Source organism: Salvelinus namaycush, chromosome 24 (assembly GCF_016432855.1).
Source record: "Salvelinus namaycush isolate Seneca chromosome 24, SaNama_1.0, whole genome shotgun sequence".
Classification (NCBI taxonomy): domain Eukaryota; kingdom Metazoa; phylum Chordata; class Actinopteri; order Salmoniformes; family Salmonidae; genus Salvelinus; species Salvelinus namaycush.
This window is the reverse complement of record NC_052330.1, coordinates 27,751,972-27,778,119: the sequence shown is the minus strand read 5'-3', so window position 1 is coordinate 27,778,119 and position 26,148 is coordinate 27,751,972. Positions and strand designations below refer to the sequence as shown.

General features: G+C 42.8%; 2 protein-coding genes across 2 annotated transcripts; one reads left to right on the top strand and one right to left on the bottom strand.

Annotated features, from left to right (window-relative positions):
• The first annotated feature begins 4,388 nt into the window (after positions 1-4,388).
• On the top strand, positions 4,389-5,967 carry LOC120019342 (left-right determination factor 2-like). Its single transcript, XM_038962635.1, has 4 exons — positions 4,389-4,656; positions 4,902-5,148; positions 5,271-5,510; positions 5,643-5,967. Exons 1-4 carry the CDS (start codon positions 4,389-4,391, stop codon positions 5,965-5,967), a joined length of 1,080 nt encoding a protein of 359 aa, XP_038818563.1.
• Positions 5,968-9,806: 3,839 nt separating this feature from the next.
• LOC120019138 (heterogeneous nuclear ribonucleoprotein U-like) lies at positions 9,807-22,788 on the bottom strand. The gene is made up of 14 exons (XM_038962416.1): positions 22,173-22,788; positions 21,090-21,204; positions 17,951-18,030; positions 17,567-17,706; positions 17,000-17,099; positions 16,614-16,726; positions 16,033-16,296; positions 15,688-15,807; positions 14,135-14,263; positions 13,672-13,840; positions 12,948-13,226; positions 12,241-12,671; positions 11,730-11,993; positions 9,807-10,455 (listed from the first exon to the last, which is right to left on the bottom strand). The coding sequence occupies exons 1-14, from the start codon at positions 22,627-22,629 to the stop codon at positions 10,405-10,407; spliced, it is 2,712 nt and encodes a 903-aa protein (XP_038818344.1). The 5' UTR covers positions 22,630-22,788; the 3' UTR covers positions 9,807-10,404.
• Between the last annotated feature and the right edge of the window lie 3,360 nt (positions 22,789-26,148).

Below are 26,148 nucleotides of genomic sequence, written 5' to 3'. Positions count from 1 at the left end.
GTTTTTATAGAATTTTTTACTTAGTTTATTTAAGGGCTCATAAATAAGCATTTCACGGTAAGGTCTACTACACCTGTTGTATTCAGCGCATATTCAGCATTTCATTTGATCGGTATAGAATGGAATGACACATTTAAGAATGAGAACAGGCCCTTTAATTGCTTAACATAATTTATTTTTGTATCTGCACATTACATTGAGTAATGCTGCATTCATAACCAAGTGGGAAGGTGGTAATTACCATTTGTGAAATCGTAAATACGAGTTGGGTGCATCACGTTTTGAACTGGACAATACAATCAAACATGGAGGTCATTAAAATGTATATCCAGAGCTGATTTCACTTTTTTTTTAAATGAAATTACAAGATGTTGTGAACACAGCATTAGCAAGAAACAAACACTAAATAATTTTGGGATAGGCCACAAAGTAGTTTACATGGCTAGCTTTTTTCTTTAGTTACCAGCCAGGAAAATTTGAATAATCTAATAGATTTTCATTTTTCAATGGACCTCACCAGATGTCAAATATGTGAACTATTGACTTCATTGATTGACAATAATATTCATTATCTCCACATTATCTTCCAGCGTATCAACCAATCTTGGTATTCTTGCAGCTTATTATCAGAAATAAAAGTACTGCTAGCATAATATGGTGTTGTCGAGCTATCAACATGAAATGCATTTACATTTCAAAGACAATAGTTCAAACATGTTATGGGTTTAACAGTTGAAAATAGTGTTCAAAAACTATATTTTATTTTGTTAAAAAATCTTCCACCACCCCTATGATCTAGAAGGTATAAAACCATTTTGTTATATTCTGTGCCATTAAATATGCGTATCGGGGTTGAAATAATAAAGCAAACATGTTTATTATTATATTTTCAACACAGGCTAGTACTAGGCCAAGGAAGTGGCAAATTGGATCTGATGACATATCTTGGAACAACCGCGCCCCCTGGCGAATCTTCGCAGCCGTCAATTCTGTATAATTATTCGATGGGGATGGTTACCTTGTAACGGTAGGTTTGATTCAAGGATATTACTTACGTTCGTTCATTCGTTTACCACAGGACTCTCGAACTCTGTTCCTGAAGAGCTACCGTCCGTAGGTTTTCGCTCCAACCCTAATCTAGCCTACTTGATTCTAATACATAGCTGGTTGATAAACTGAACCAGGTTAGTTAGTTTACAACTGGGGTTGACTTGAAAACCTATAGGAGGATAGCTCTCCAGGAACAGGATTGGAGAGCCCTGGAACTTTACCGACTCCTTTTACTGATGTTTTGAATCGAAACGAGTTGCATACAGATACCGATTGTAGATTTGACAATCATCCAGAAGGTAATTCAAAGTTACTTTAATTGATTTACATCACGTTTGTCAATCATTTCTTAACAATGTCAAATATGGAATCTCACCTGTCAAGTAAGCATCTACAGTAGATAGATGTATACTATTGTAGCCTGGGTAGGGCAGAGAGGCAATTTGATACAATATTCCTTTTCAAGATAATAAGTCTCCAATAGTCTCTGAACAGACAGAAATAAACTACTATGATAAAACCAAGTATTCATATTCCTTTGGAGACCCTATTAACTGTGATCAAATATAAAATATACACAATTAGGCTATAGCCTTGTCAATTAAATAGCCCATACAACTGACTGTCCAGCCTGGTCTGTTGGTCCCTGCACAGGATTATTGGCCAACATTGGCCACTTGAACACTGGGCAATTAGCCTACAAGTAGAGCAATTCATGTGCAAACATTGCATTTCTTCAATATTTTATGTTGAGATCAGGCAGGATAAAGCATGATATAGCATAATTAGGAAGTTAGTGACAATAATGTAATGTCATTTAAATAATGTGGGCTACAACTTCAATATTGACTTTTACACAGCTTCATTCTCTCATTTGAGATGCTCAAAATAATAGGCCTAGCCTGCTGATTTTGTGCTGACGTGAAGTCCATGCAAATGTACAGAAACTTATACACTTTACATTTTGATGAATGTAATTTTAAGCTCTTTCTCTATAATCAATTCAAACCATGGAAGGAGAACGGATGTTTGATTTTACAGTCATGTGCATCATTACACCATTTTGTAATGTTTAGATGCATAGGGAGGGGGAGTTTATGTTTCACAAAAGGAAGCGGATCACAGATAAATTGGACAGCTTTTCTAATGCAGATGTGAGATGTTAACTAACACTTCTGTTGTTGATTGTAGGAGCTGGCAGGCCTCTGATTGAAGAGGAATGGCACATTGGGAGAATCAGATGCATCTGTGCTTGGAACCAGCACCCTGTCTTGTCTGTGATTGAGAAGGGAAGGGGGAAAGACTGCCAAATATCACACGAGGTATTTTAATTTACTAAATTAGGGGTCCAAATGGAAGGGAAAGTTTTGTGCTTTCAAGAGATCACTGAAATCCATAGGCTATGTATAGGCTGACCCAATGCATCTGGTCTGAATTCACATGTCTCCTGTGGTGTTTCTAATCATCAGACAATCTTATTGAATATTCCAACTTTACATTACAAACTACTTTGTTAGTGAAAGGATCACACGTTCACTGGTGTGGGAATTATTGTAGCCTATAATGTATATAAGTAGTATTGATTTTAATATTTCTTAAAATGCAAATAATTGTTTCACATGTTTATGTAGACTTTAGGATGTAGTGATTGATGTATGGAGACTTGGGTCAAATACATACTGTATGTCATATAATTTGGTGCACATTCCATAGGCAGTGTACCAGGTAAAGTAAATCATGCATAGTTTAGGTATTTGACAAGTCTATTTGACCCAGGTCTGGATGTATGTAGCCATACATTTCAGGCACTTTAACTAATAAGTGGGAAACAAGTTTCAAGCTTTTATTAGTCGTATATACTGTACAGGATACACATGGTATACATCCTCCAACGAAATGCTTACTTGCAGGTTCCTTCTCGACAATGCAACAACAATAATAAAATATAAGAATATGAACATAAGGTAAATGGCTCACTAGAATAAACATTTTGTAACAGCCTTGAAAACAGTAGTTCCAGAGGAGGGCATTGAGTGTGGTCTTAAGATGCGGGTAACAATGTCCCCCTGACAGTCATCTGTCATTTACTCTTCCTGTGTCCTCCTTTAGTCTGTCTGACATCTCCGAACAAATAAGCCCCAATACACAAACACAGACTAGGGCCCACTCTAGGAAAACCAGCCACTCTTCTAATGTTTGTGTGACAAAATAGGCAAGGCAAATCCTGCAGTGGAATCAGATAATCATCAACATGTGAAGAGCCTCCCAATCCACATCCTCACTCCGGCCCTTGGATTAACTGTCTGTTTGGCTAATCATTTTAATCTGTCCGAGGGGCAGAAGGGGTGATGGGTTTGGAATAAACATCTAATCCCCTTGGCCCCTCCTCCCCCTCCTCCCCACACAAGTGATGGGCCATACATGGTGCCCCTGATCAACTAAAATGGCTGCTAGACAGACAGAAATAAACACTGACAGACAGTTGCCAGACTGGGCTTGCTTTATATTGTCCAGTGGAATGTACACATTAGGGTGTGTAGGCTGAGAGGGTACAGCACAGGTTCACATGGGCAGGGGCTGTCTGGAACACCTGTGCAGATGTCGACAACAAGAAGAAGAGTCAATGGGAAGGCATTTGTTATAAATAAATATATATTATATATTAAATGTACTTAAGTATTGATCAAAATATTTTATAAATCAAGTGTCCATCCTTTGGGATGATTTTAACATATAGGAACATTTAATACCAACCAATTTGTAATCATCTCATCCTGCAAACTAACATTACTTAGAACTATACTACAAATAGGCTACTACATGTATGCCTCTGGATCAATTCAATATTCTCAACCCATAACAATCCAATAACTATGCTGTGTTTAGGAGTTTTGTTACTGCAACTTATTTATGTTTTTGCCACAAACATCAATAGACTTCCCAATGATATGGAGGAGACTGAATTTTACAAATGCTTTGTATAAAATTGAAGGATATAAATTGTATAAAATCCCTTTATGATTTTAGAGGAATGGTGTTTAAATTAATATATAAATTAAACTGATACAATATAATCTGGTGAAATAGTTGCCGTTTTAAAGTATGGCACTTCTGATGTCCTGACGGGAACGTGGCTTTTAATGTCACACTTTTGTTGAGATAGTCTATCGTTCCCCCTGCCCAACCCCCTCATTCTCAATATGCGAATGACTGACTGGGAGGGCCAGGTGTTTATAAGGGCCCCCTGATGTCAGAGGACCACTTTCTCGCTCTGAGCTTCTCTGCTACTGTAGTTGTCTTCTCTTTGCTGGACAAGGCACCCTTTTGGAAGATTTATGATGGATTTTCTCCGTGCTTGCGTTTTGTGTGCTGCAGCTTTATTCACCGTCTCCAAAGCTTTCACGCACACGGACATGAAGGATGCCCTGCTTCAAAAACTTGGACTGGATGAAGTTCCGAAAATTCACAAAAGGGATTTGGAGAATCTTGTCATTCCTGCGCACATTAAGAATAAATACCTGTCAATGCTGAAGCTGCACCACGAAAGGCGGCGCAGGTCTCTGCCAAGCTTGGCGGGGATTCTGAGGGGAATCCCAGGAAATGCAGGTAAGATCATTTTCTAGTAGGCCTGCTTGAGACATAAAATACATCTGATTATATATTTTTATATATATAAAAATAGCAATATATTGCTTGGATGTTATACATACTTGTTGCAGACCGAGTTTGGTACAGGTGCACAAATGACTGTTTTGTGTACTCGCATTTTGTGTGCACTCAGTTTCAAACCATTCATGTTAGTGAGAATTTTAGACTCAATACTTAATAATTTCTATGTTCTGTTCCATTAGACATCTATGGGGAGTTTGTGTACTCGGACACCACTCGGCAACGGATGGTCTTTGACATGGACACCCGCATCCCCCATAATAGCGAGGTGACCATGGCCGAACTGAAACTGTACAAGAAAGCCCCTCCTCACAAGCGCTCCATGCCGGAGAAGAGGAACCACCGTCCGGTTAACAACGCCAGAGTCTCCATCTACTGGGTAGAGATGCTGGAGAACGGCTCCAACACAACATCTCTGGTGGACTCACGGTAAGATTTTACCCAAAGCCATGTCATGTCCAGATCATTTCCTTTAGGCAATGTGTTGTTCTTTGTTCTTATAATGTAGAACCTATGTGCAAGGTTTTTAATCAACCATTTATTTCCTGTAGGTTGATCCCCATCCACGAGACTGGCTGGATAAGCTTTGATGTCACCCAGGGTGTGCACTATTGGTCAAAGACGCAGCAGAAAACACCTATGAACCTGGAGGTGTGGATCGAGGGCGAGAGACCTGGCAGCTACGCGGCAGAAATGGCCAAGAGTGTCCACTTTACCACCCAGGACCAGACGGAAAACACCTTGGGAAAACCTGAACTGATCCTATACACACTCAACCTCGAAGAGTTTGGGTAAGGCGCGCTTTGTTATGCAGATTCAGAATATTTTTTTATATTGTCATGTCGGTCCAGTAACAATTACCCTACCTTTACGCATCAATTAGTGCAAGTTAACTTACAACTCCCTATTCATTTTCTGCTTAGGTCTCGAGGTGACTGTGAAATCAATCCAGATAAGGACACGTGCTGCAGAGAAAAATACTTCATCAATTTCCGCGCGCTCACGTGGACCCAGTATTGGATAATCGAACCCGCGGGCTACCAGGCCTACCGATGCGCTGGGGGGTGCAAGCAGCCCAAGCGCAACTACGGCTACGGGGAGCGGAAGTGTACCATCGCGGAGAGCGCACCGCTGCCCATGATGTACCTGGTCAAGAAGGGTGACTACACGGAGATAGAAGTGGCCGAGTTCCCCAACATGATCGTGGAGTCGTGTGCCTGCACCATGGACAACATCTCCATAGTTTGAAGTCAAGCGTTGTGGACTGGGCAGGGCACCTCCAAATTATCTCCAAGTACTTTTCTATTGAAAATGGGAATATAATAAGAGGGAGCATGACAGATCTCTTGAGACAAATTCTATTCACAAGCACTTTGTATTATATTTTGTAAATAATTAATTCATCATTTAGACTTTATGAGTTGTATACTGTATTGCTCAGGAGAAACGGTCTGATTTTGTCTCAAATGTTATATTTTTAAGCTGTAAATACTATGGATGATTTCAGAATTAAATATAATTTTTTTTTATTAAGAAGTCTGATTTTGTTATTATTTTCCATAAGGCACGATTGGGAAAATCATACTGTCAGGCTGTAGACCTCAAGGCATCCTTACACCCACCCCACTATGTCAGGCTATAGCCATCAAGGTATCCTTATACCCATCACACTATGTCAGGCTATAGCCATCAAGGCATCCTTACACCCATCATACTATGTCAGGCTATAGCCATCAAGGTATCCTTATACCCATCACACTATGTCAGGCTATAGCCATCAAGGCATCCTTACACCCATCATACTATGTCAGGCTATAGCCATCAAGGTATCCTTATACCCATCACACTATGTCAGGCTATAGCCATCAAGGCATCCTTACACCCACCCCACTATGTCAGGCTATAGCCATCAAGGCATCCTTACACCCACCCCACTATGTCAGGCTATAGCCATCAAGGCATCCTTATACCAATGTCACTATGTCAGGCTATAGCCATCAAGGCATCCTTACACCAATATCACGATGTCAGGCTATAGCCATCAAGGCATCCTTACACCCACCCCACTATGTCAGGCTATAGACATCAAGGCATCATTACACCCACCCCACTATGTCAGGCTATAGACATCAAGGCATCATTACACCCATCACACTATGTCAGGCTATAGCCATCAAGGTATCCTTACACCCATCATACTATGTCAGGCTATAGCCATCAAGGTATCCTTATACCCATCACACTATGTCAGGCTATAGACATCAAGGCATCCTTACACCCATCACACTATGTCAGGCTATAGACATCAAGGCATCCTTACACCAACCCCACTATGTCAGGCTATAGACATCAAGGCATCCTTATACCCATCACACTATGTCAGGCTATAGCCATCAGGGCATCCTTACACCAACCCCACTATGTCAGGCTATAGCCATCAAGGCATCCTTATACCAATATCATTATGTCAGGCTATAGCCATCAAGGCATCCTTATACCAATATCACTATGTCAGACTATAGACATCAAGGCATCCTTACACCCATCACACTATGTCAGGCTATAGACATCAAGGCATCCTTATACCCATCACTATATGTCAGGCTATAGCCATCAAGGCATCCTTACACCAATATCACTATGTCAAATCAAATACAACTTTATTTGTCACATGCTCCGAATACAACAAGTGTAGACCCTACCGTGAAATGCTTACTTACAAGCCCATGCGCTGGCATTGTTAAACAGATTTGGTGAGCACCATTCACATCGGCTTCCTGACTGAGTGTTGGCTGTTTGCTTCCAATAGGGAGCAGATACTGTCACAAAATCTCAGAGCGCATATTTACATCTCCATGTTTACATCTGGTTTAGCAGATAAATAGGCCCCAGACATAGTCCTGCGGAGAGAACTCTATAGACAATATCAAGGCTCAATTTGCAGCCTGCGAGGGGGGTCTTGTCATTTTAATGGGGTACATAAGGCTTTAGAGCTGAGGGCAGTCTGGGTACACATCTCAAAGTCAATACCAAGAGACAATCCCAGGCACCCTGTTGTGTGCTCCTGGTTTGGAAAAGCAGCTGGTGTCATCCAGACTTCTGAAATGTTAGATTCAGCAGCAATAGGCAGCTAGGTTTCCTTTTACATCACATTCAGATATAAAGTTAACCTTTAGGGCAGGTTTCTCAGACACAGATTAAGCCTAATCTTGGACTAAAAAGTACTTTAATTGTAGATTCTAAATTGATATTTTTAGTCCAGTACTAGGATGAACTATGTCCGGGAAACCTCCCCTTGGAGATTGAGGGAGAAGCTCTAGTTTGTATAATACATAAAAAATCAATTTCAACAGCATCATTCACTTTATTGACAAAAATACTTAAAAAACATAACTGAAACACAAAATATCAAAACATTTTTCAATAAAAAGAGAGATCTCAGCAGGGAGATAAGCCAAAAGTTACCTACAACTTAATGAGTATATTAAATTGAATAGTACTCAGTTAAGTAATACACATTGCTGAAACAAATTACTCTAATGAAAAATGTATCTGTTTGGTTGAGTTATTTTTCACTTGCATTATCACGAAGCATAACGGAAATCAGTTCATGGTCATCCATACAATTTGGAATGATAGAGAAGAAAAAGGTGGTCACCTATATACAGTACACCATGTTCATAAAATGTTAAATAAGCTAATGAAACAATCACAAAATGGACACGCAATACAATTGTTTGTTTTCAGGGATCTAGAAACACAATGTTATAGTGGAACACACATCACTTTAACACTGGTGGTAGGCTACTCGGCCTGAGCTGCATGAGGTTAAATGTAAGAGCTGCCATTGTCCAGCTACACCGCCACCAATTCATTTGATCAGAGGGTTCACACAACTTAACCATATGACTGACTTGGTTTGAACCTGGATCGTCTGTGTGACAAGACTGTTAGCCCACTGATCTTAAGCCAACGCAGTAGCATTCGGGAGTTAACGCAAGTCTTCAGGTCTCTGGAACCTCCATTACACACACACTACAGAAGGAGAGTTTTGAATGTTTCAATGTCGCTCACATCTAGTATCAGTGAGGGTATTGGTGGGTATACGCTGACATTACGTAGCCCTTTATTTGCTTGTGTAAATGCAAACTGCTGTAGTTTTTACCACCACCCATTTTCAATATAGCATACAACTGAGTGTTGAACATGTGCTAAACCAGCCACATAATTTATACTCTTCCATTAAAAAAAACAGTGGTTTAAATTAGACTGGTCCCAGATGTTTGTGCTCTTGCTATCTCCCATTGACAATGAGTGACAAGGAGTTGGCATGATAGCACAGACTGGCAATCAGGCTAGGTTCAAATAGCACAGAACATTAAATGTAAACAATGGGAAAATGTTCTGTTTGGTCATGTAGGACTAGCCTAATGTGTAGTCTTATTTACAACGCAGCAATCAAAGCTTAACCAGGTTATAAAAATGCCACAACACCAAATAAACGTATGGAAAAATTAAATAAAAAAGGAAGCACACTTCAATCTACACCCGAGAGGCAAGCCTCGTCAGGTTCCACAATCAGTAATGTGCCCTAAATATCAAGACATATACAAATCACAAAATGACAATATCAAAAAGGCATAATGTAGTGCTAAAATGGCTTCCAATATCCTACGGAAACTGCCCTAAGAAATTACTTCTCAAATAGTTATTTAAAGTACAATGCATCCAGATGAACAGGGGTGTCATCAAAAACGGAGGACTTTTGCAACGAAAAACTAGTTTCTATTGGAGGAACTCCGGTTTCTATAGGTCCCTCCCTGTTTAATTTGCTCCCTAGGGAATACACCCATAGACGCTCTTGCAAAAGATTCTCAATAAGAATAAACTGTATCATTGAAGATGAAAAGAAAAGCTAGTTGTGCATCAACGATGGATGAATTACATCAATAAGTAGCATAATGTGACGCACCAACTGTGGTGAGATGAGGGCGGATGTCCTTGTTTGAAGTAGCAAACCAGACCACTGCCCATTCAAAAGGTACTTTAGGTAACCTTTGAACTCAATTAAAAAGTCATAAGCCATAGAAGTTTGTAAAAAAGCAAATATGTTGTTTATTGTAGATCTATGGAGTTTAGATTACATGCTTGACGTTATAATGAAAAATAACAATAGACAAATCTAATAATGGCGTTTGACGCAAAATAACTGTTTGTTGCTTACGGACTACATATACAATCACTAACAATAATATTGCTGCCATGCCTCAAAAGATGGTTCCTTTCGGTTAGTAAGTGTTCTCACTCCTTATACAACAAACAATATTTACATTTAGTAAAAAGATAAAGAAAAAAAAGCACAACCATGAAAATCTTTCAAACATGTCACTGAAGCAGAGCAAAAATGTTGTGGTATATTTCTCAAACATGGGATTTTTAAAAGCATGGGATTTCTTTAAAATTTGGAAAAATATCATAAAATGTACAAAATCAAATGAAAAAACCCATAAAGCTTCAAAGAGACTCCTTTCCTCATGTGGAATGTTGCTCCATAGTCTTGTCGTATTTCTTGTTTTTAATTTAAAAGTTGGTTCTAGAAAAAAAACAGGTGGTGGGAGAGACGGACGTCTGTGGCTAGTGGTGGGTTTCCATTATTTTCCACCAGTCCTTTTGATCAGAAAGTCTTTAATAGTATCCTGGCTGATACTGCTGTCTCCATGGCTTCTGGTTCCATAACTGGGGACAGAGATACAGGGAGTTAGACGCAGACAGAAATAAAAATAAACAAATATACATACACACAAAAGTATGTGGACACCCTTCAAATGAGTGGATTTGGCTATTTCAGCCACACCCATTGACAGGTGTATAAAAATCGAGCATACAGCCATGCAATCTCCATAGACAAACATTGGCAGTAGATTGGCCTTACTGAGAGCTCAGTGACTGTCAATGTGGCACAGTCATAGGATGCCACCTTTCCAACTAGTCAGTTCGGCAAATTACTGCCCTGCTAGAGCCGCCCCAGTCAACCGAGTGCTGTTATTGTGAAGAAGAAACATCTAGGAGCAACAACGGCTCAGCAGCAAAGTGGTAGGCCAAACAAGCTCCTCGATTGAAACACTCATCACCAAGTTCCAAAACTGCCTCTGGAAGCAACGTCAGCACAAGAACTTTGTCGGGAGCTTCACGAAATGGGTTTCCATGGCCGAGGTGCCGCACACAAGCCTAAGTGCATGTGCGATGCCAAGCGTCAGCTGGAGTGGTGTAAAGCCATTGGACTCTGGAGCAGCGGAAACGCGTTCTCTGGAGTGATGAATCACGCGTCACCATCTAGCAGTCCGATGGACGAATCTGGGTTTGGCGGAAGCTAGGAGAACACTACCTGCCTGAATGCATAGTGCCAACTGTAATGTTTGGTGGATGAGGAATAATGGTCTGGGGACGTTTTTCATGGTTCGGGCTAGGCCCCTGAGTTTGTGGCAACAGTTTGGGTAAGGCCCTTTCCTGTTTCAGCATGACAATGCCTCCGTGCACAAAGCGAGGTCCATATAGAAATGGTTTGTCAAGATCAGTGTAGAAGAACTTGAGTGGCCTGCGTAGAGCCCAGACCTCAATCCCCTCGGAAACCTTTAGGATTAATTGGAATGCCGACTGCGAGCCAGGCCTAATCGTCCAACATGAGTCCCCGACCTCACTAACGCTCGTGGCTGAATGGAAGCAAGGACCCGCAGCAATGTTCCAACATCTAGTGGAAAGCCATCCCAGAAGAGTGAAGACTGTTATAGCAGCAAAGGGGGGACCAGCTCAATATTAATGCCCATTATTTTGGAATGAGATGTTCAACAAGCACGTGTCCACATACTTTTGTAGTGTAACTAGGTGAGAACCACATCAGTCACAGCACGTACATTTCCCCTCAAAGCAGTTACCAGCAAAGTCAGTGGTATCAATTGTAGTACAAGGCTAACAAGTTAGGATTTGCCCTTGGACCTCAAACGGAGACTCACCCCTTGCTGCCAGCTCTGGTTGAAGGCCTGAGCCTTGTCCATGCCGAATCCAAAGCCTCCACGTCCTCCAGCATTCCTGCTGTCCCCAAATCCCCTGCCACGTCCTCCAGCGTTCCTGTTGTCCCCAAATCCCCCGCCACGTCCTCCAGAGTTTCTACTGTCCACAAATCCGCCACCACGACCTCCAGCATTCCTGCCATCACCAAATCCGCTGCTCTTGTTGCCGAAGTTTCCACGGCTGCTGCCTCCTCTGGGCTGGAACCCCTGGGGAGTGAACACACTTATTAACATCTCAATTCACTATGGTAACACTAACCTTTTCTAACACTATTTGGACAGTCTCCTAAAGATGGTTTATAATTGTTCAACTATCCACCAACTCTAATCCTAGCAAGTTGCTAATATCAACAAGTTGCAGTCGATCATTTGAGCATCTACACACCCTCTACAGGGGAATATTCAAATAAAGCAGGACCAACTTGTATTTCTCCATTGCATCAACCCAACCCACCTGGTTAAAGTTGACCCTGTTTCCTCCACCTCCCCGGCTCATGTTGGCTCCACCTCCCCGGCTCATGTTGGCTCCACCTCCCCGGCTCATGTTGGCTCCACCTCCCCGGCTCATGTTGGCTCCACCTCCCCGGCTCATGTTGGCTCCACCTCCCCGGCTCATGTTGGCTCCACCTCCCCGGCTCATGTTGGCTCCACCTCCCCGGCTCATGTTGGCTCCACCTCTGTTCATTGGTGGACCGCCTCTGTTCATGGCTCCACCCCTGTAGCCCATGTTGCCCCTAATTGGTCCTCCTCTTGGGGCCCCTCGCTGGGGGGCCATGAGGCCGCCACCCCTGTTGAAGTTGCCCCGGTTGGCGAATCCACCTCTGAAAGCTGGAGGGGGCATGAAGCCTCGAGGGGGGCGAGTGAACCCACCACGTGGGCCTGGAGCTGGGTGGGGGCAGACATGTTGGACACACATTAGACCGGTGGTGCATCTTTAATGATTAGGAAGCCATTTCTCTACTACTCAACAATTACAGGAGAAATTAAAGTGAAAGGGCAGAGGTCTTTGATTGTAAAAAGTGGTTTGATTGGACTTCACCTGCCCAGTTCTATCAGATCAGTGCACACAAAACAACATTTTAGCAATTGGTTGCGAGGCTAAAACTGGACCAAAACCTGCCATGCAAATCCCTAATCTGACCAATATGGCCGACAACCCACCTCCTCTGAAGTTGCCCCTCTGCTGGAAGCCTCCTCGTACAACTCCTCTCTGGCCGGGTCCTCCTCCACGGTTGAACTGGTTCTTGCCTCTGCCGCCACCCCGGACAACACCTCCTCTATTGGGGGTCAAGGCCCCCTGGTTGGGCTTCTTCTCAGCCGGCAGGGCCGCCTTGCTCTCCTCCTTGTATTGCTCCACTAGCTTGGAGGACTCCTCCTTCTGCAGCTCAGCGTAGCTCACCTCAGCGAAGCTGTCGCCCTCGTCTGGCAGGGTGAAGAATCCTACACGGGAAGAGAGCCATTAAATCGATGGTCAAATAACAGCCCCAATGAAAGACTAGCGTATGAATAATAGCTTATGATGTCCACCATAACAAAAAACTAGATTTGTAGTGATGAAGGATCATGGAAAGCGCTGTGTTCTTCCCACCAGGTCCAGAGGCAGGGGTATTGGCCCTGACCCAGAGTTTATGAGTTCTGCCCCCCTGATGTGGCCACTTGTGACAGACAGCCACGACTGGGCAAAGCGTCAAGGGGCTAGCCATGCTTATATGAAAACAAAACTAGTCTGTTTTTTGGGAGGTTAAAATCAGTGTGTGCGTGTCCTTACCGTATTACTACAACTTTCCGAAGGCTTCTGGATTAGTGATAACGATAGCTAGCTTTTTAGCACAGGAGGCAAGTCTACTTTTAACACTTTTATTAGTATAGTAGCTCACGTCGTTACCTTTCATTTTGAGGAGAGCGTGCTCGGGCACGTCTTTGCCGTCGCTCTCTGCCTTCTTCTGGGCCCTCTCCTTGTAGTCGTCGTCTGAGGGGCAGACCACCACAGCCTTCCGCTGGTACCCAGCAAACAGACACATCTTCCTCTTCTGGCCCGGGGCAGACAGGTTGGTCTGGGGAGAGGAAGGATGGGGGAAATTACTAATAATGTTGACTGATTGTGGGAGTATAAATAAAAAGGATTTGTGCTGCTGTGTTGGCACTTTATATAGGCCAGTGCTAGACCACGTCTCATACGAGCCTTTCTACCCTGTATCATGATGTACTCATCAGTATTTACATACAGTATACCGTTTGTTCCATGTATATTCAAAGATGAATACTTTATTCACAATAAGACGGACTAAAAGGTCAGTTTAACGTGTATGAAATCATTGGCTGTGATTGTATAGAATATGAAGTCTTACATGGTCCAGGATATAGTTCCTCTTCTTGCGAGCAGCAATCTCAATGAACTTGCCCAGGAAGAGAGGAGCACGCTGGGAAATGGCCGTGAGCTTAGTTGTGTCCTTCGCCTGACGCTTCAAGCTGCCAATCTACATAGAGAAAAATGAATAGCTGTGCCACAAGATACCACATATACATAGGACAGGTTATAGGCCTACAGTCCCAAATGACCAGGGACTGCTTATACAACCATTAGGATCAGACCAATGTTTCCTCTAAGCTGCGCGCAGCTCCCCCAGGACTGTCACGCAGAAGAAATATCAGCGCGCGCAGAGAAGCACGAGATTTGAAATTTGAGTGAAGTTCAGAGTTCTCCCCCTTAGTTAACACTATCAACCTATCCCTTTACTTTGGGAAGTGTGTTCAAATCAATGCAAGAGTCACTTTCAAAGCAACATACTGAAACAAAATGAACTATGCAAGACTTGCTATGCAAAACTAACTATGCAAGAGACTTTGTTGTAGGCAGAACGCATCGGAGTAGGATTCTATTGTATTGACATGCACGAATCAAACCGTACTCTACACAAATCAGAGCTGCATAACAAATCAGAGCTGCAGTAGGCCTATGTGCAAATAGACTATTGCCACTCACTTTGAGCTGGACTGCGTTTACAGCATGAGTGGTCGTGAGTAGATGCGCTTGTTTTGAGATCAAAGTGAGAGCTGCATGTAGCCACGTATGAACATTTTGTTCACATCCTTTGCTAGTTAGTGAGTTATTAGCCCAGTTATAGATCATTTGTAGTCAGCAATGGTGGTGTGATTGTGCCCCACGTGCTTCTACACCTGCATTGCTTGCTGTTTGGGGTTTTAGGCTGGGTTTCTGTACAGCACTTTGATATATCAGCTGATGTAAGAAGGGCTATATAAATACATTTGATTTGAAGAGAACCAAACATGTACACGTCTTTGTCTTAAAGGGCAGCGTTGTATTTTGAGACCGGTTTGAATAATCTATGTAGCCAATAGGCAGAGGGCATCCCAATTTGTCTGATTCTCTGAAATAATGGTATGGGATTAATAATGCATTTTATTTGTAAAGTGGTTTCTTGCATCAAACAACATTCAGTCACCACCTTGTCTGATAGACAAGTGGATAAACAGGTTAATGTAGGCTGAATGATTGAACAGTTATTTCCATGTTAAAATGTTATGGATGCATTTTCTCCATTGTTTTTGATGGTTGGCCACTCTGGTCTACATTATAATGAAATAGCTATAGTAGCCTACTTGACCACTGTCTGAAACTAACTTAAAGCAGGTACAGCCTCAGTGATCACAGTAAACGCGCGCGGGAAGTTGCAAAGAATTTTCACAACATTCAAGTTTACGCTCAGACCTGAAATTTGTTCAGTGCCTAAATGTTTTTTTAGGGAACATTGGATAGGACTGGAAGTTAATTTCACAAACTAAATTGACACACAACTAGAACCCCATTCTCAGAAGAGTGCAGAGAACACATTCTAAAATACTAGAGGCTCCAAACACCATGAGTCAGTATAACACTGACCATCATCTTCTCCACGATGGTGTCGCTGCCCAGGATGTAATATTTCCCAGGGTTCTCCTGGATGTGCTTGTTCACCCAGGTGGTCTTTCCTGAGCCGGGCAGGCCTACCATAGCAATCACCTAAAACAACACACATATACACAACTGATCAGTAACAATGGTAGAAGGAGTTATGCACATGCAAGTGAGAAAAAGGCGCTCTGAATGTTTATTTTTTAAATCTGATACATTTTGCTAGCCGTTTATTCTGAAATATTGGTTGAACCCAAGGATAGACCCCATTGCTCGGGAGGCCTTTGTGTCAAACAAGTCACTGCCAGTGACGTTATGGGTTCCCATAGTTACCTCACACTCCTTCTTGGTGTTGGGTCCCTTGGGTCCGCGGACACGGTCGTCCATGGCGACCTGCTGCAGGAAGGTGTAGCCCTCTGGCTGGGGGAAGTAGGGTGTTTCCATCTGGCCAAAGTTGAACTCCACAGAACAGTTGTGGCAGATGACGTGGGGGAAGAGAGCTCTCCCTGCCAGGGACTCCTTACTGACCTGGAAGGCCACAACTGGCTCCTTACCATTCTTAGAAAAGGAAATCTCCACCTCCTCATCCTCAAAGTTCTGCAATAGAAAATAATTTTACCTAAATATATAAATTTTAAGCTTGTAGTTTCAATGGAACATTGACAGGTCAAAATGTTAGGTACCAACAAGGAAGTCGTCAAACCGGTTTAGGTGGAAATGTTTTACTTTATGAACAGAGGGTGTGGCAGACAAATCGTGTTTTCATATAAATAAATATTTTGTGTGCGTTTGCCTCATTGATGAGGAATTCTTGACATCACAGAAAGTCTGAATATTAATTTAAAATCAGCCTGTCCATTTTGAGAATATTACATTATGGCAACTATTCGGATAAATGAAGGCAGGCTACTTACGATGAGGCAGCAGATGACGTCGTTCTCATCGTAAGTCTCTCCAAAATCTTCAGTCACGCAGTTGGTAGTCTTCTTGCCTTTGCCAGAGTAGGCATAAGAATGCTCCTCCTCACCTGCAATGACACAATACAACTCACATCAGACATGATACACAGTTGACTGGTTCAGGGAACTAAAAGTAGAGAATTAGAATTTTATCATTAAATTATTTCTGGATTTCAGTGTTTCTGCACTCATTCCATAGTCGCCTTGCAAACTACAACCGAAACAGGCTATATCATTTCCAGTTACATGTCATGTTTCCTAACAGCCTTTAGAGAGCGCCAACACCCCATAAGAACCATTCTATTTTTGGAGAACAAAACCAATAGATTGATAATACTGACCTAGGAGCAGACTGCCAGTAGCCAGGGACCATCCAACCTGGACCTCATGGACCTCCATGTTCTTACTGAAGATGTGCTTCACTGGAATCTTCTCAGTTAACTAGAACCACAATATTACATTGGTAATGTTAGTAGCAGATAGTATGATGACTTACAAATCTAATTATTTACGTTAATGCTAAATAGTGATTATTTTGCCTCTATGGCCTATTTATTGCCTTACCTCCCTACATTTGCACACACTGTACATTGATTTTTCTATTGTGTTATTGACTGTACGTTTGTTTATGTGTAACTTGTTTGTGTCGCACTGTTTGCTTTAGCTTGGCCAGGTCACAGTTGTAAATGAGAACTTGGTGTCAACTGGCCTACCTGATTAAATAAAGGTGAAATAAATAAATAAATGAGAAATTTAAGGGCACAACCAGGTGATAAATTCTGATGGTGCATTTATATTATAAAATGGAGAAAAATGATTATGGGTTTCTGAGGTCAAAATATTACAAATTCACAATTACTAATGAAATGACAACTGGGCTAGACAAGAGAAGCAGTGTTTCTCCTTACCTTCATCTCGTAACAGGCCTTGCCCTGGGTCAGGCCGTACGAGGCCCTGCCCCCAGACCAAAGGTAGGCAAAGCTCTCCATGGTGAGAGAGGACGCGCTGTACCGGTCCCGGGACACCTTGAAGTGCAGGTCGCAGTTATCTGAGGACAAAGAAACAAACATCAATTATTCAGTTATCTTCTCAGTCCCCTGACATGCCATATAGTGTGTCCCATCACACATCGGTCTTTAAGCCGTATTCCTATGCACTAGAAGAGACATGAGAATATTGAACGACATGGCAAACAGACAGCGAGGTGGAGCTATTGCTTCTGAGCAGGTGTTTGTAGAGTGATTAAATCAACCCAGCACTGTCGGCCACGCTATACACCAAACATCACTCACAGTTGTCCAGACAGACTGTTGTATCGTCAAACTCTTCATCTTCCTCTTCTAGGGGTGGCAGTGGAGACTTGAGACTAGACCTGAAAGAGAACACAGCCAGTCAGTAACAATGTCAGAGAATTAGAACCTGTCGCACGGATCCAGAATGTCCCACCAGGGTGGCCATCCGGTTGGGATGACCTCTCTGAAGAAGAGGGCATCAATGGAAAGAGTCAAGAAGACTATGGGCGGAAATAGAACTCTAACATTTAAGCTTCTGGAGTTGGGTGTTTAAAGAAATCACGACAAGACAAATACATACCTGCAGTGGTCCACTGATGCATCAAAGCAATGGAGAATTATTATTAAATAAAAACAATTTTTTTAACTAGTCCTAGGGGCTATATTTCTTATTATAAAAGCCTTAATAGCCAATAGGCCTTGTTTGCAGAAACTGTGTTCATGGCTTTGGAGATTCCTGGTAGGGTCAAGAAGGATAAAAGGCTGCTGGATGTATTTAACTGTGGCGCTGCTCTCACTAAAGGTCAAAGCTGCAGCCTCATGGTCATGGAACAGAGAGTCAAATAAGCTAGTTCCACATAACCTAGAGGGGCTTCAACTGTACTCTAGGGACTGTAGTGATAACAAGCTAGTTCCACATAACCTAGAGGGGCTTCAATTGTACTCTAGGGACTGTAGTGATAACAAGCTAGTTCCAGAACCTAGAGGGGCTTCAACTGTACTCTAGGGACTGTAGTGATAACAAGCTAGTTCCACATAACCTAGAGGGGCTTCAACTGTACTCTAGGGACTGTAGTGATAACAAGCTAGTTCCAGAACCTAGAGGGGCTTCAACTGTACTCTAGGGACTGTAGTGATAACAAGCTAGTTCCAGAACCTAGAGGGGCTTCAACTGTACTCTAGGGACTGTAGTGATAACAAGCTAGTTCCACATAACCTAGAGGGGCTTCAACTGTACTCTAGGGACTGTAGTGATAACAAGCTAGTTCCAGAACCTAGAGGGGCTTCAACTGTACTCTAGGGACTGTAGTGATAACAAGCTAGTTCCACATAACCTAGAGGGGCTTCAACTGTACTCTAGGGACTGTAGTGATAACAAGCTAGTTCCAGAACCTAGAGGGGCTTCAACTGTACTCTAGGGACTGTAGTGATAACAAGCTAGTTCCACATAACCTAGAGGGGCTTCAACTGTACTCTAGGGACTGTAGTGATAACAAGCTAGTTCCAGAACCTAGAGGGGCTTCAACTGTACTCTAGGGACTGTAGTGATAACAAGCTAGTTCCACATAACCTAGAGGGGCTTCAACTGTACTCTAGGGACTGTAGTGATAACAAGCTAGTTCCAGAACCTAGAGGGGCTTCAACTGTACTCTAGGGACTGTAGTGATAACAAGCTAGTTCCAGAACCTAGAGGGGCTTCAACTGTACTCTAGGGACTGTAGTGATAACAAGCTAGTTCCAGAACCTAGAGGGGCTTCAACTGTACTCTAGGGACTGTAGTGATAACAAGATGAATATTGTGCTACACCGACTTGTAAACTTGAAGAAATTCAGAAACAGAATCAAGCCGTTTCCCAGGGGGAAGAGTTGTGTTTATAAAACTAGCCTACAAATATTTACACTGGCGAGGATTACAACAGGAGGATAAATGTCTGTCCACAGAATGTAGACGGAAGCCTTTGCAGGATTAAACACTGCCTCGGGATTAAACACTGCCCCGTGCACAGGAAGAGAAACACCATAATGCAGCATTGATAGAAAATGTGAATCTTAGCACCAATTAGAACAAGAGATAGTCGTGTGTGGGGGGGGGGGGGATTCACATTTGCAGCAACACTGGTTGGTTTGGTAATTTTACTCTGTCCTCAAATGCACTGTGCTTAGATACTAAAATGTAAATGAAGTGGCCATTTGTCATGTAGCTGACACTCTTACCCAGAGCGACTGACCGTAGTGAGTGGGTAAATTTGTTTGCACCCTTTTCTCTCCATATTAGACCTGTCTATATATGTAGTCAGGGAACCACTAATTGCACCATCTTTGGCTTATCTACACATTAGTCAGACTGCACTCAGACCAAGGATCATAGAGTCTTGCCAGAGGTCATCCAGGGTGGTGCGATGGAGATTCCATGATTGATTTAGCCAAAAGCTACTAAGGCCTCTTCTGCACAGTCAATGGTTTCTTAGTTTACACCAGTCAGAGCAAGGCTCTCCAACCCTGTTCCTGGAGAGCTACTGTCCTGTAAATTCAGTACAACCCTTATCTAGCGCACCCGATTCAAATAATTAGCTGGTTGATAAACTGAATCAGGTTAGTTACAACTGGGGTTAAAATGAAAAACCTACAGGAGGGTAGCTCTCCAGGAACGGGGTTGAAGAAACCTGGGCTAGAGTGACATTGATGACAGGATAACAGCCCACTTGGTCAATGAAAAAAATAAATAGCGTTCCAGATAAACATGGAGGTGGTTTCCCAGACAGATCAAGCCTAGTCTTGGACTAAAAAGCTCAATGGGAATCTCCATTTGAAGTATTTTTAAGTACCCTGTAAACCAGCCCATGATGCACAGTGTGACTGTACGGAGAGAAAGCATTCCTGTAAAAAAAAAAACATCAACCACACTGAATAAAATGATGACAAAGTGGAGAGACAATCAGAAAAGACAAATACTATGCGAGCAGGAACAGTGAGCAGTCCGTGGAGAGTACCAATCTGCAACTCGAGCGCCCAGAAAAAGTTCTACATCCTTGTGCCCCTACGCAACCCCCCCGCTACTCTCTCATGCGTTTCTTTTTTTAGCAGTGTTGCGTCACCTTGTCAGTGTACACAGTAAACCTTCCTGCACAAAGAGAACGAATGGGGAACAATAGAACATTACTGTTCATTTCTCTTGCTACATTATGCAGTCCATTTATGGGTGCATGTGGTCACTGCATGGGTTAAATGGTAAGGTTCATTTAAAAGCCAGGGATAACCCTCAATTCAAACATGTATGACTCTTAAGTAATGTTGACAAAAGTAAGTTAAGTGAGGGTTTTGTCGCTAGTTAATGCATTGGCGCTTAAAGCCAATACAGTTCACATAGCTGTGATGGCGCTTCAGACATACCAAAGGCCATTTTGTCTCCCATCCTTACCAGCTGTATTTGTTCTCTTCAATAAATTCAAAGTAGCCCCTTCCATGTTCCTCCCGGCGTCTCTTAACACCCTTCTTATTCTTCTGATCAGCATTCGTGTCTTTGTCCGCATCCCCTTTGGAAATAAAAGAAAAATATAATGAGGTGCTCCTTTATTGAAAGGATAGGTCGCACTGTGGCTGTGGTAGGGTTGGCCCACACAGATGACTAACTACTTGTCCATTAGGACCTCATTACTTTCATTGAATGTGATGGAAGACAGTAGAATGCTAAGGCTGCTTTGACCAGGGAGTAAGGTTGGTTACATTGTAGCCGGCCAACAATTGGAGGACATATGTGAGGAGATGTAACGTTGAACACAGTAAAATGGGTACAATAACCCAGCTACGGTTAGAGTTACTATTAAAAAAAAGGTCAGGGAAATAGACCATTGTCCAGCCGTCTCAGATGTTGCGGTCAATACAATAGCATACTGCGACAAGTCAGACAAGAAAAACAACTGCAGACTATTTTAGATTGACCCCCTTCCCCCACAATAGCATTCGCGACTAACTAGCTAGTTAGCTTAAAAGCTAGTTAGCCAATTCTTGCTCATTCATTCAAAATATCTTAGTCAGCTAGTATTATCTAATCAGATAACTAGCCAACTACTGTTTCCAAATACTTGCCTTTAGCTACGTTTCTAGAACCAGTTTGAGAACCCGTTTGTATAAGAATTTAGGATACTCCGAGTCACATAGTTAACCATTTAGAACCACGAGCCTACCTAAACCAGCACCTGCCGAATATTGTCCACCGTTCGCTAGAATCGCGAGCTAGCTATTCTAGTTAGCAACTACACAAAAGAATGCTAACTATGTTAGCTATGCTAACCACCCATTCAGCTAAAATTACATCAAGCGTGAGCCCAATGGTAGTCTCCATGCAGTACGTTAGGACCAAGTTAAACAATATTACCCCAATTTGCTAGCTACACTAGCCTATCTAATCAATATACATCAATCCGGCTTCGCGAAAACACCCCGTATAGCAAAAACATGTGACAACCAGTCCAGGGATTTTCAAATGGAACCAGCGACTCACCCTCTGCTGGCTGGTCTCCAGGCTCACCATCCTCTGCGTCTAACGTTATTTTCTCCATGTCGTCCACACCTTCCTTCAACATTGGATCCATTTCTTCATCTTCCACCTCGCCCATTTCGTCGTCCTCCTGAGCCGCGTTCTCCTCGCATTCTACGGCGGGGTCTCCCTCTCCGTTGCCATTCTCCTCCTCCTCGTTGGCCTCCATGCTTTCTTCGACCGGATCCTCGTCGTCTTCTTCGTCTTCCCCCATGTCCTCTTGATCATCAGCGGCCTCAGAGCTACCTCCCTCCGCGGCCTCCAGCCCAATGGGATCATCTCCAGCCAGGGCCTCTTCGTCAAGCGCGGCCTGCAGCCGGTCCATCAACTCGGCCTTCAGCCCCTTGTCCGACAGCTGACGCTTTTTCAGCTCGTCCTTCAACTCGTTAACTTTCAGTTTTTTTACGTTAATTGAACTCATTTTTATATCTGTATAAAAATACTAAACTGAAACACGATTTAAAATGACAAATATGGGAAATTCTGTAAGGACGCCACGCTATGCAAATCGATGTAGCTGCTAGCTATATTTAACTGCGCCAAATGGCAGTAGCGTTACTAGCACTTTTCAATGGCAGAAGGGCTTGTCGGCGCAAATGGTGGTACCAGACCCCTCCCGTATTCAAGTATTGGGGAAGGACTTGGGCGTGGGTTACCGTAATAACTGATAGAGCAGCTCAAGCGACTAAGCAATATCAAATCAAATTTGATATGTCACATGCGCCGAATACAACAAGTGTAGTAGACCTTACAGTGAAATTCTTACTTACAAGCCCTTAACCAACAATGCAGTTTTAAGAAAAATACACAAAAAAATAAATAAAGTAACAAATTATTAAAGAGCAGCAGTAAAATAACAATAGCGAGGCTATATACAGGGTACCGGTACATAGTCAATGTGTGGGGGCACCGGTTAATCTAGGTAATTGAGGTAATATGTACATGTAGGTAGAATTATTAAAGTGACTATGCATAGATAATAACAGAGAGTAGCAGCAGCGTAAAAGGTGGGGGCAATGCAAATAGTCTGGGTAGCCATTTGATTAGATGTTCAGGGGTTTTATGGCTTGGGGGTAGAAAGGGAAAGGGGGATACCAAGACAGTTGTACAACTGAATGCCTTCAGCTGAAATGTGTCTTCCGCCTTTAACCCAACCCCTATGACTAGGGTGGCTGGAGTCTTTGACAATTTTTAGGGCCTTCCTCTGACACCGGCTGGTAAAGAGGTCCTGGATGGCAGGAAGCTTGGCCCCAATGATGTACTGGATCGTATGCACTATCCTCTGTAGTGCCTTGCGGTCGGAGGCCGAGCAGTTGCCATACCAGGCAGTGATGCAACCCGTCAGGATGCTCTCGATGGTGCAGATGTAGAACCTTTTGAGGATCTGAGGACCCATCCTAAATATTTTCAGTCTCCAGAGGGGGAATAGGTTTTGTCGTGCCCTCTTCATGACTGTCTTGGTATGCTTGGACCATGTTAGTTTGTTGGTGATGTGGACGCCAAGGAACTTGAAGCTCTCAACCTGCTCCACTACAGCCCCGTCGATGAGAATGGGGATGTGTTTGGTCCTCCTTTTCCTGTAGTCCACAATCATCTTTGTCTTGATCACGTTGAGGGAGAGGTTGTTGTCCTTGCACCACACGGTTAGGTCTCTGACCTCCCTATAGGCTGTCTTGTCGTTGTCGGTGATCAGGCCTACAACTGTTGTGTCTTCGGCAAACTTAATGATCCAAGCTGTCTATGCGCATTTTGGAGATACCAAGCACAGCAGGCTACATTTTTAGCCATGAAAATAAATAAGTACATTAAAAATGATCCCAAGGACACACACATACACACATTCAATTATCTGTCCATTTCCAGACCTATTCTGAACAGTGGAGGCTGGTGGGAGGAGCTATAGGAGGACGGACTCATTGTAATGGTTTACATATGTAAGTTGTTTGATACCGTTACATTAATTCCATTCCCATAGGGTGCCGCACAATTGGCTCAGCGTTGTCTGGGTTTGGCTGTGGTAGGCTGTCATTGTAAATAAGAATTTGTTCTCAACTGACTTGCCTAGTTAAATAAAGGTTAAATAAAAAAATTAAAATTACCATTTACAATGACCGCCTTCCCACCAATCTAAGAATAAATCCTCTTCCTGCCGACCTCTCACTTTCTCATCCAATGGGTTTTGAGAAGGAGGCGAGGAGAGAGGACGCGAGGTGAATGAAATTGAGATTCTCCCAGACTCCTCCTTAAAAGATCACAGCGAATCACTCCAACTTCTTCCCAGACACTCCAACCATAAAACCCACAACATGACTTTGTGGCAGCTTGGGGAGCGTTCAGTTCGCTTGAACATTTACTACATTGTGGAACGATTTACTGAATGACACATTTTCCCCAAACGTTCTTGTACATTCTTGAACATACTTTGAGGTACGTTTGCTCCATTCGGTGGATGTCCCGGGGTGTGGCTTGAAGCAATGACTGACGTATTTTGGTTAACTCTCGACCCCAATTTCAGTTGTTGCCCAACCCCCTCAAATCTTCAAAAAATGCATATAGGTTAGAAGTTGTGGTTGGGTGAATTGCTCATAAATATTCCTTTTGGGGTTGTGTAAACGATCCCCAACATTTTGAGGGATCAGGTACAAGTCCACTGCCACGCTCTAATAATAAATGTATGTGAATCACTAAGAAATACAGCTTTGAACTGTGAGTTAGCTCACTGTGATATGGCGCCTAAATCCTGACATTTATTGCCACTTAAGGTGTAAATTCGAATCCCCTACAGGCCGCAAAATACATTTTTCGCAATGTCACATTTATTGCGGTATTGTGTTGGGAAGAAAAGTGATCATCGTCTTGAAGATCAAATCCCCGAGTTGACAAGGTAAAAATCTGTCGTTCTGCCCCTGAACAAGGCAGTTAACCCACTGTTCCTAGGCCGTCATTGAAAATAAGAATTTGTCCTTAACTGACTTTCCTAGTTAAATAAAGGTTAAAAAAACAACGCGTTAAGTCTTTTTCCAATAGTAAAATTAACTCACAGATAAGTTTTTATACAGTACCCAAAACCAATAAACCAAAGTGTATAGTCGTGGCCAAAAGTTGAGAATGGCACAAATATTAATTTCCACAAAGTTTGCTGCATCTTAGCCTTTAGATATTTTTGTCAGATGTTACTATGGAATACTGAAGTATATTTACAAGCATTTCATAATTGTCAAAGGCTTTTATTGACAATTACATGAAGTTAATGCAAAGAGTCAATATTTGCAGTGTTGACCTTTCTTTTTCAAGACCTCTGCAATCCGCCCTGGCATGCTGTCAATTAACTTCTGGGCCACATCCTGACTGATGGCAGCCCATTCTTGCATCTGCAATGCTTGGAGTTTGTCAGAATTTGTGGGTTTTTGTTTGTCCACCTCCGCCTCTTGAGGATTTGACCACAAGTTCTCAATGGGATTAAGGTCTGGGGAGTTTCCTGGCCATGGACCCAAAATATCGATGTTTTGTTCCCCGAGCCACTTAGTTATCACTTTTGCCTTATGGCAAGGTGCTCCATCATGCTGGAAAAGGCATTGTTCGTCACCAAACTGTTCCTGGATGGTTGGGAGAAGTTGCTCTCGGAGGATGTGTTGGTACCATTCTTTATTCATGGCTGTATTCTTAGGCAAAATTGTAAGTGAGCCCACTCCCTTGGCTGAGAAGCAACCCCACACATGAATGGTCTCAGGATGCTTTACTGTTGGCATGACACAGGACTGATGGTAGCGCTCACCTTGTCTTCTTCGGACAAGCTTTTTTCCGGATGCCCCAAACAATCGGAAAGGGGATTCATCCGACTTTACCCCAGTCCTCAGCAGCCCAATCCCTGTACCTTTTGCAGAATATCAGTCTGTCCCTGATGTTTTTCCTGGAGAGAAGTGGCTTCTTTGCTGCCCTT

Bases quoted from the DNA above. Each gene is read 5' to 3' on its own strand.
- LOC120019342 (XM_038962635.1), top strand. From the start codon at position 4,389: ATGGATTTTCTCCGTGCTTGCGTTTTGTGTGCTGCAGCTTTATTCACC. The intron at 4,657-4,901 runs GTAAGATCATTT...CTGTTCCATTAG, and splicing joins GGGAATCCCAGGAAATGCAG to ACATCTATGGGGAGTTTGTG. The intron at 5,149-5,270 runs GTAAGATTTTAC...TATTTCCTGTAG, and splicing joins ACATCTCTGGTGGACTCACG to GTTGATCCCCATCCACGAGA.
- LOC120019138 (XM_038962416.1), bottom strand. From the start codon at position 22,629: ATGAGTTCAATTAACGTAAAAAAACTGAAAGTTAACGAGTTGAAGGAC. The intron at 21,205-22,172 runs GTGAGTCGCTGG...TTATTTCCAAAG, and splicing joins TGGAGACCAGCCAGCAGAGG to GGGATGCGGACAAAGACACG. The intron at 10,456-11,729 runs GTGAGTCTCCGT...CTCTGTCCCCAG, and splicing joins ACCAGAGCTGGCAGCAAGGG to TTATGGAACCAGAAGCCATG.